Source organism: Nicotiana attenuata, chromosome 10 (genome assembly GCF_001879085.1).
Source record: "Nicotiana attenuata strain UT chromosome 10, NIATTr2, whole genome shotgun sequence".
Lineage (NCBI taxonomy): Eukaryota > Viridiplantae > Streptophyta > Magnoliopsida > Solanales > Solanaceae > Nicotiana > Nicotiana attenuata.
In genome coordinates, this window is record NC_031998.1 from 44,070,508 (window position 1) to 44,081,785 (window position 11,278).

General features: G+C 36.7%; 1 protein-coding gene across 1 annotated transcript; it reads right to left on the minus strand.

The window, feature by feature from the left end:
- Positions 3,241-4,812, minus strand: LOC109233759 (F-box/kelch-repeat protein At1g16250-like). The gene is made up of 2 exons (XM_019399623.1): positions 4,356-4,812; positions 3,241-3,776 (listed from the first exon to the last, which is right to left on the minus strand). Exons 1-2 carry the CDS (start codon positions 4,810-4,812, stop codon positions 3,241-3,243), a joined length of 993 nt encoding a protein of 330 aa, XP_019255168.1.

Below are 11,278 nucleotides of genomic sequence, written 5' to 3' on the forward strand. Positions count from 1 at the left end.
TGCTCTTTGAACGTTTGAGGCTCATTTTCCAATAAGAATACCAGAAAATTTGGTCCAAAGAAAGTAGCTGTCCTTTGACGTTTACTACGTCTTGGATTTTCCTCATCAAACGTACTTTCCTTTGCTTCTTCCCGAGGTTGCTTAGATTTTTCATTAGACGACTCACAATCCATTTTATACGGATAAATATTCTCAAAAAATTCAGCATTATCCGATTCAATTACCGTATTAATATGAATGTCGGAATTTTTTTAATTTATGAACCAGAAACCGATATGCCTTACTATTTGTTGCATATCCTACGAAAACGCAATCAACGGTTTTTGGTCCAATTTTTACCCTTTTGGGTTTAGGAACTTGCACTTTAGCCAAACACCCCAAAACTTTAAAATATTTTAAGTTGGATTTTCTTCCTTTCCATTTTTCATATGGAATGGATTGTGTTTTACTATGGGGAACTCGATTCAGTATTCGATTAGCTGTAAGAATAGCTTCCCCCCACAAGTTCTGAGGTAAACCAGAACTTATTAACAAGGCGTTCATCATCTCCTTTAACGTTCTTTTCTTTCTTTCCGCAATTCCATTAGATTGCGGTGACTAAGGAACGATTGTTTGGTGAATAATTTCATATTCCAGACATATTTATTCAAAAGGAGATTCATATTCGAGGCCCTTATTATGTTGTTGAGCCAACCACAAGAATTGTTGTTTGTGTCACGAATATCCATAATTAATAAATGGTGAAGTTTTTAATCTTCAAACCAATCTGACACATTCAGAATTATTAAACGGTGAAGTTTTTAATCTTCAAACCGAGTAACATTTGATATAACTAGATCTAATAAACAGTAAAGTTTTTTAATCTTCAAACCGAATAATATGTGACACTATCAAATTTGATAAACGGTGAAGTTTTTAATCTTCCAACCGAATAATAAATTGGAGTAGAAAATCACTAAGATTTTAATCTCCAAAACGAGTAGAAAGTCACTAAGACTTTAATCTCCGAAAAATGAGTAGAAAGTCACGAAGACTTTAATCTTAATGGTCGAGTAAAAAATCACGCAGATTTTGATCTCGAAGCAGGAGCAAAAAATCACGATGATTTTGATCTCGAAGCAGGAGTAGTAAATCACGAAGATTTTGGTCTCCACAGGGTGTAAAAAATCACGAAGATTTTTAATTCCCTTTCCAAATGGTTTTCCAACTAAACCATTATAACACTTTAAACAGTTTGATCTCTTTCTCTAATCAAACACATATATGTTCATCTTTACATATATTATATTCACTATCTCAAAAATACTTTAAAGTGTAATCCTAGGTCATACTTATAGCCTTGAAATATAATTTTTCACATAATCTCAAGCATGCTACCAAAGTCCAAACAACCAATTAATTGGCTATACCACAATATGCTTCGCAGCATTCCGCAAATACATATTATCGCAGGATCAGTAAAAGTTATGAGCATTCACAAGTCAGTATGCTTCCTCTTCAAGTCCTAATTGCTTTTGCAATTTTCGTAGTTAAAATTTGACATAACTCCATGACCTTGAAAAGTTAACAATTACGTAAGCACTAATAATTGTGACCCAACTTTGAATCAGATTTGTCTTGTCTTCAAGTCACTGGAATGTATACATCAACCAGTGAATCCAAACTTCAAGACCAAAAGGTTGGAAGATGTCACAATTCCTTTTCTTTCCAAAGAAATATTTTGCAATTTCCCTCGTAATTTATACGGCATGGTAATTACAATATAAAGACTTAGACAAAAGTAAATACCAACAAAAATAACTTTTTACATTCAGTAGATTATGGAGGACTCCAAATACCTTGAATCTAAATTATTTTCTCCACATCTGACTTTATGCACACAAATCACAATAGATTATGCAAAAGATGTAGGAGAATATACAACATGCCAATTAATTACCTGATGAAGTTCATTATACACAAAGAACACTTTTGCTTTGTCTTCTATGTCCGGACATAGAAATACTTTGTATCAAGTAATCAAACCAGTAAGACCACATGCCACATAAGTTTCAAAATCGTTTGTCTATGAATTTTGAATTAAATGTACCCACAACATGAAAGGCATAGAAAGAGAAGAAGAATGAGAGTTAAAAATTATCTGTTCCAGAAACGGTGGCCTCGTCATGAAAGAATGCACAATTCCTCTTTAAACGGAGAACAATATTATTCAAAGTGAGTGGATTCCAAAATACTTGGAATGGATTTTCAAACTGGTCAACCTTTGCAAATAATTTCATGACTTAATGTAGTAACAAATTTGGCAGTGTTTGTTTTCATTAAAGTGACGTAGCACTTGCCTTACTGCCTTCCTTCAAAAGACAACGGACGCATCGTTTAGGCAAAACGAGGTCATTTTGAAATCGAGTCACTTAGATTAAAAGACAAACACAAAATATATTAAATTCCTTAAGATTGTTATCGATCTGTGTTCGAAATCAAAAAATCAGAGAAGCAGAGAAACATTAGTTTAATAAACAAAACAGAAAAAATAATTTCGAGCCCACAAGTTGCTTGTGTGTCCTTAAGGAATTTAATCCCCTCACTGTTGCCCAAGGTTTTTGATTAATTCCTCCCAGGATAGAACGGAATAACTATTCTGTAATACTGGCAATCGAAATTACAGAATTTCAGCGAACTCAACAGACGGAGCAAATCACACTTGACACTTATGTTTATTTGAAAATAATGCAACAATATAGAAAAGAGGGGAGAAATTTTCAGAATTTTCCATATCTTAAAAATGAGGCCAAGCCTCTAAATTTATAGACAAAGAAAGGGTGAGATGGAGAGGTGCAATCCAAAAGGTGCCTCTTCCATTTTCCATTCACACCCTTTAAAGAAAAACGCAACAGCTTCTACTCTCCCTTCGTCCCTGTGTTGTATCTCTTACATTTCTTAGGCAATTAAGCTGCATGAAAACGTATAGAAACTTTATTTAGGGGATAATTTATTCATTCAGTTATTTATATCAAAAGATATATTTTTCTTCATGCAATCCTGACATTTCGTCCGCTAACAAAGTTTGATTTATCCACCATGTACTATAATTAGTTTCGTAAACGGGAACAATATGATCAGAATATCGGTTGTTCTTTATACTAATACTTCACTTGGATCAGTTCTTATTCCATTAATAGTAGCTATTTTCTTCAGATTTTTCTCCAAAAGTAACATCCCCGATTTAAGAATAAACTATCGCTAATCCAGTTTAAGAACACAACAATGACTACAGAGCTCTTTTTCTCCTTCTTCCTCTATTGGCTCAAAGCTTCTCCAGCCATTAGCAGTTGCTGATGTGTCAAACACGTGGACTTCGGTCTTGGTTCTTGATATCTCCCCTTGCATCTTATAGCCAGCCAAGAAGTAGAGTTGAGTCCCTATAGGTGCCATTGTGCAAAACATTCTTTGCATAGGTGGACACGTAATTGCCACCGTGGCATCTGACGTGGATATTGGTGAATGTGACCCATCTACAATGTTCCACATATTTAGGTTTTCATCATAGGCTTCAATATGTCCTTTCCATGCATTTAAGCAATCACCTGAGCTGAACAATTTCCCATCAACATTCACTATTTGATTAGGTGGTATATCTAGGTCCCACATTCTTGCCACGTACTCCCACTTTTGTTGTTGTGGATCGTACAACTCAGCAGAGCTTCTTTCCATGATATATGGTCCTTGGCTGTCACTGTTTCCCCTTTTAGCAAATCCTCCCACTACATAAATTTTACCTGTTTGAAAAAATAGAAATACAGCATAGTTAAGGGAAAGATTTGTGGCCTGAAAGATTACTTTTGGAATTTTAACTTACTTCTAGCCCGAAAAGATAGTGACGTGATCCAAGTGGTGAATAAATAAAATGTCTAATATTAAATTATTGTGTGTGTGGATAAGCAAGGTCCAATAACAATTGGTCTATGATAGTAGACACTCTTTATAAATAGAGGCCAGCCCCCTTTTCCCTAGCTATCAAAAAGAAACCCAAGCATATTTTATTCTTGAGTGTGTAGATAGCGGTTGATGTCCATCAGTCGAGTTCTGGTAGCTAGTGGATCGTGAAAGTTGATCTCAGGCTTAACCACTAACGATGGCAATAACCTCTGAATTCATGAAGTTGAACGGTACGCTTGATTGAACCTAACTCAAGACTGATTGTACTATTGTGTCTTAATTTCTGCTATGGTAGTACGTAAGTCCTATGCACAAAAAGATTTATACGAATAGATTATTTAAAGATGAATGCAGGTAATTCTCTACACAAACATTAATATTGGTAACCTTAATATTACAAACTACTACTAAACATTTACCTTGCCATGCCACACCAGCAGATTTGTACCTCAATGTGCTCATATTTGGTAATGGTTTCCATTCATCTATAGCAGGGTCATATACTTCAGCAAAACAAGTACCCTCGGCACTGTCTAACTTTGTTTGTCCACCGGCAACATAAATTTTACCATCTTTACAAGTGCATGCAAAATTATATCTCTGTGTAACTAAAGGTGCACAAGCAGACCAAGTATCTGTCCGAGTGTTGTATTTAAGCACTGAAGATCGCACATTTATGTCACTTTCATGAACAGAATCGTCAGGTTCATCACCAACAACCTTGTAACAATGTCTTCCTCCTATAACGTAAATCGTTTCGCCAATTGAAACAATTGAAAAGCCCTTTAGAACTTGGTTCTCAAGAAGGTCTGGTATTGAAGTCAGTCGATGCCATGAATTTGTCGAAGGATGGTAACATGATATCCAATTCGACATGTTAACGTTAGGAGTATAATCTTTTTCACAAAAAGAGGCATATATACGATAATAGTTATCTTCATTTTCTTGGAATCGAATAGGATTTCGCGAAGGAGATGAAATGGAGCCCATGTTTTTGCTTATTTTTTCCTTGGATTGGGAGAGAGGGAGCCTCTTTCAGTGTGGCATGGGCTGAAAAATATAGGGAGGGCCAACAGAAAATACCAAGGCTCTTGGAGTTTATTCCTAAGTATGTCTTGTTGCTCTGAATGGTAATTAACGTACATATATATATATATATGGAAAGTAGCTAGCTTCTTTATATACATCGTCAGTGTAAGAAAATTTTAAACCATCAAGTCACCTTTAATTATTGTAGTAGGTGACTTATCTTATTTTCAAAATTAAAAATATCACATTTTGAGGAAGTTTCTCTGATAATATAAAAGATTCTTTACGCTAATAGTGTATATAACTTAAAATCATTTAATTATTTACCCTTTTCATAGTTCAAGGTCCAAGGAGGATATTTATGGTGAATCACGAGGAAAGTTTGCGACAAAACTTGGAGCTACTTGGCAGTGGAGACACTGTTTTTGATCATCATGGGAAAGTTAATTAAGATTATTTTAATTGTTCCAAGGTTTTCTAGTTAGAGCAAAGCGTACCTTGATAGTTTCACTCATACAAGGGGCTTTTATTAATTTAAGCTTGTATTACTGGGTCGTCGGATTTCCCTAATGCTGCTTAACTTAGTGATTTTGGTTTTATTGGAAGTATTGTGAGTCAGTTAGTAGTTAGACCTAGACTAATTAGTTAGGTAATCTAATTAGTGAGGACCAAAGTGTAAATGCTAGAACTTAGGGAGGTCATAGTTATTATTTTGTGTAGTTGTATATATCAGTTGGTTACTACAGTAAAAAAGCAGTTGGAAAAATTTCCCAAACACTATCTTCTTCTTCTTCACGCTAAAGCTGTCTCTAATGGCAGATTTTTTGACATGGTATCAGAGCCATGGAGACTGATTCGTGAAGCTTTTTACCGTCATATGACCAATTTCCTACTCAATTGAATTGAGCAGTGTTGATTTCAACAATTCTGTGCTTAATCGTGAAGATCGATCTCTGAAACTTGTGCGTCAATGGCGACTGAGAAAATCGACCATACGCATTCTCTTTTCCTTCAACCTTCTGATACACCTGGATTGATTCTAATTTCAATTCAGCTCACAGGTTCAGAGAACTATGGACTGTGGAGTAGATCGATGTGACTTGCTCTCAAGGCCAAAAGGAAGCTAGGGTTTGTAACAGGAAAATGTGCTAAGGAGATGTAAAAGGATGCTCTTCTGGAGGAGTGGGAGACTTGTAATGCGATAGTACATTCCTAGATAATGAACTCTGTTTCGAAGGACCTGCTCAGTGGGATCATCTACGCATCGGATGCACATGCAGTCTGGGAGGACCTCAAGGAACGCTTTGATAAGGTGAATCGAGCACGTATTTTTCAATTGCACAGATCGATCTCAATATTATCGCAAGGATCGGACTCTGTGTCTGTCTACTTTACTAAGTTGAAGGAGTTATGGGCTAAATATGATGTTCTACTGCCATTTCCAAACTGTGGTTGTCCTAGATCTAAGGAACACATGACTCATTTGCATCAACAAAGGGTGATGCAATTTCTGGATGGGCTAAATGATACCTATGAGCAAGCTTGTCAACAAATTTTAATGAAAACTACTGAACCAACTCTTAATCAAGCATATGTACTAATCATTAAAGATGAAAGTCAGCAATCGATGGGAAGTGTTTCTATGGCTGATAAATGAGATCCACTGGCTATGCAAGCTGGTAGAGGATAGGGATACAGAGGAAAGAAACAATTTCTACAATGTGACCATTGTCGTATGAAAGGCCACACAAAAGAAAATTGTTTTAAAATTATTGGCTATCCTGAAGACTTTAAAGGAAGAAAACCTTTTCAACCTAGAGGAACACTCACTGCAGCTAACCACGTAGAGGGATCAACAACCCAACCTTCACAAGCAACAACACAATCTAAGGGGGACTACTTCTTCACAGAAGCTCAATATCAGCAAATCTGGGATTGCTCAACAACAAAGACTCACCAAGTAAAGTTACAACTCAGGCTAATAATGCAGGTAAAGTTACTGCACTATCCTTTAATGTAGAAGCTTTGAATGAGCTGAAAGATAGATGGGTTGTGGATTCAGGAGCCACACACCACATATCCTCTACATTAGACTTGATGAGTGATGTGAGCAAAATAACTGATAAGGGAAGCGAAAAGGTTACACTGCCTAATGGAGGTTGTGCAAAAATAGAACATATTGGGAGCTCCTTTTTGTCAGCTATTGATAAACTGAAAAATATGCTTCATGTGCCTGATATCAACCTAATGTCAGTGTCCAAACTAACCAGAGATCTGAGTTGTGCTGCCATATTTTTACCTGAACTGTGTGTGTTTCAGGATCTTTACAATGGCAGGGTGAAGGGGATTGGTAAAGAAGATGAAGGATTATATGTGCTGAAGGGAAAAGGAGTCAGACAGCTAGCAGGCTCATGTTGGTATGAAGGTCTCAACTGGAGATACAGGGGATCTATGGCATAAAAGGCTTGGCCATACCTCCATTCCTGTAATGCAGCATGTTCCTTTCTTGCAGAACAAAGTAGATAGTGAGATACAAAATAAATATTCTGTTTGCCCCTTGGTAAAACAGTGTAGGTTAAGCTTTCCAGATAGTGAAAGAGGAGTAATAGACCTTTTGAACTTGTTCACATGGATGTTTGGGGACCATACAGGAAAGCAACTCATGACAGGAAACACTATTTCCTTACAGTTGTTGATGACTTCTCAAGGGCTACTTGGATTTTTTTGATGTAGTTTAAGAATGAAACTATAATTTTCTTGAAGCAATTTTTGTGCATGGTTAAAACACAGTTTGATACTTGTGTTAAGATTTTAAGAACTGATAATGGGACAGAGTTATTTAATAAATAGTGGAGTGATCTTTTGAAATTACAAGGTGTTATTCATCAAAGTAGCTGTGTCTATACCCCTCAACCGAATGGGGTAGTTGAGAGAAAACATAGACACATACTTAACACTGCTAAAGCTTTAAGATTTCAGAGTAATGTTCCAAATCTCTTTTGGGGGGAATGTGTACAAACAGCAGTATACATCATAAACATACTACCTTCCAAGATCTTAGGTGGAAAAAGCCCTTTTGCTATGCTACATGGTAGAGAACCTTCTATAGTTCATAAGAGTCTTTGGGTGTTTATGTTATGCAACTAACTTGGTGATAGAGGACAAATTTGCTGCTAGAGCTAGAAAAGCTGTACACATGGGATATTCGACCACCCAAAAAGGATATAGGTTATATGATTTAACCACTAAATGGTTCTTTGTTAGCAGGGATGTATCCTTCAGGGAATCTGAATTTCCATTCAGAGAAATGCAGTTGCATTCTAACCCACAGGACAATCTAGAGGCCAGTTTTTTGCAGCTTGATTTACCAACTTCTAAAGCAATTGGACCAACAGCCAGGCATTCAGAGGAAGGTCCAGTCTCAAATGAAGGATCAAGAGGTTCTATTCCTGCTGAACCAGTCATAGATCATCATCATGCAGATGTTGGACCTGCCTTAAACATGGAAGAGATAGATGAATCTGCTGCAGATGAACCTGATGCAGATGAACCAGTAGTGAATATTCATGATGCAAAGATACACAATGATCATGTGCAGTTAGAGGACATTACTGCTCTAAATGTTGAGCCAAGCTCCAACGTATTTGATAGACAGTCTGTGCCTGGAAGACAATCTCTCAGAGTAAAATATCCTCCTATATGACAAAAGGATTATGTGGTGCAACTTCAGAAATTATCACAATGCAGTTATCCAATATATGATTTTTTGTCATATGAAAAAATGTCTCCTAAGTACAAGAGTTATGTCTCTGTGTTCTCAGTGATAAGAGAACCTTATACCTTCAAGGAAGATGTCAAAGATGAGAGGTGGATTACTGCTATGCAACAGGAGGTGCAAGCTCTAGAGGACAACAGAACATGGGAAGTAGTAGATTTACCTCCTGGAAAAACTTCTATTGGCTCTAAATGGGTTTACAAAATAAAGTATAAAGCTGATGGGGAATAGAGAGATTCAAAGCTCGACTGGTGGCTAAAGGGTACAATCAACAGGAGGGATTAGACTATCATGAGACTTTTTCACCAGTAGCAAAAATGGTGACAGTGAGGTCTGTGATAGCTTTGGCAGCCTCAAAAGATTGGACTTTATACCAGATGGATGTGTTTAATGCCTTTCTTCAAGGTGACTTATTTGAAGAAGTATATATGAACTTGCCATAGGGATTTCAAAGGCAGGGGGAGCAGGAGGTATGCAAACTGCTAAAGTCCCTATATGGCCTCAAACAGGCCTCCAGACAATGGAATCTGAAACTCACAGAAGCCTTAGTGAGTGCAGGTTTTGTACAGAGTACTTTTGATTACTCTATATTCACAAAGAAGTCAGGATCAAATATTGTGATCATACTTATCTATGTGGATGATCTATTATTGACTGGGAGCAATAAAGAGTTGATTGATGAAGCTAAGTTAGCTCTACACCAGCAGTTCAAACTTAAAGACTTGGAAGAATTGAGATATTTTTTGGGCATTGAAGTTCTGAGGTCCAAACATGGGATTTTACTTAACCAAAGAAAATACTCTTTGGAACTTATCTCTGACCTGGGATTGAGTGGTGCCAAACCAGTTGTGACACCTCTTGAGACTAATCAGAAACTCACAACAGTCGAATATGATGAAGCCGTTGGACTTAAGGAGGCAGACCCCTTGACAGATGTCACTAGCTATCAAAGATTGATAGGGAAACTTCTCCATCTTACTGTCACTAGGCCTGATATCGGCTATGCAGTGCAGAGTTTAAGCCAGTTTATGCAACTACCTAAGAAGTCCCATATGGATGCTGCTCTTAGGGTAGTGAGATATCTCAAATCTGCACCAGGCATGGGTATTTTGTTGAAGCGAGGGGAGGTTGATACTATGACTGCCTTTTGTGAATCTGACTGGGCAGCATGCCCAATGACAAGAAGATCTGTTAGTGGTTATGCAGTCAAATTTGGTGATTCCTTAATATCATGGAAGTCAAAAAAGCAGCGTACTGTGTCAAGAAGTAGTGCAGAGGCAGAGTATCGTAGCATGGCATCAGCAGTTTCTGAAATTATATGGCTACTGGGTTTGTTCTCAGAATTAGGAGTTTCCATTGTTCGACCAATCTCATTGTTTTGTGACAGCAAGGCAGCAATGCAAATAGCTGCTAATCCCATCTTCCACGAACGCACTAAACATATTGAGATCGATTGCCATTTCATTCGAGAGCACATCAAAAAAGGACTGCTTACTACTCAATATGTCTCGTCTAAGGATCAGCAGGCTGATCTTCTCACCAAAGGCTTATCTTCAGGGCAACATCATTTTTTATCTAGGCAAGCTGGGCGTCTTGAACATTCTTCATCCACCCACTTGAGGGGGAGTATTGAAAGTATTGGGAGTCAGTTAGTAGTTAGACCTAGACTAATTAGTTAGGACCAAAGCGTAAATACTAGAACTTAGGGAGGTCATAGTTATTATTTTGTGTAGTTGTATATATCAGTTGGTTACTACAGTAAAAAAGCAGTTGGAAAAATTTCCCAAACACTTCTTCTTTTTCACGCTAAAGCTGTCTCTAATGGCAGACTTTTTGACAGGTTTATATATAACTAGCAAAGTTGTCCGCGAATCGCGCTGTTAATAAAAAAAGTGAATTTATGATACTATTTTATTGTAAATTTAATTGAGATATATAACAGATGAAATTTTCATGCATGTACTTCATCTATAAACTTTAGGGGAAAATTAAAGAATAAATATCACTTCATTAAATCTTTAAAATAGAAGAGAATTATCATCTAATTCCCAACTACTTCTCGAAAAAGGTTAAAGACATATCGATAAAGAACGGCATCACGAAACTTAGCCTTAATATTCAGCAGGAAAAGTCTTTGCTCAGAGTAATACATCCCTACCCTAATCACTTATAGAATTCACCTGTTAGAAGAGTTGCAAATATTCAATTCAACTGATAAGAAAAAAACATGTGACATAAATTGAATACTTCAAGAAATGCATAGTTCTCAATGCGAGAAATTTCTATACATGAACAATGAAAAATATATACAATACTTCTTTGGAGTAAAGGCATACACAATACGACACTACTTCATATTTCAAAAGAAACTCAACATCCAAAATCCAGAATGTTTTCTCACTTTCCTCATACTTAATATGCCAAAGTTTAATGAACTTATATATTACTACTATTATCACTATGCATGCAAAATTTCAAGTTTGATGGTTGTACATCCGAGAATACCGATATCAGAAAGAAATAGTCAGTGACCACTAA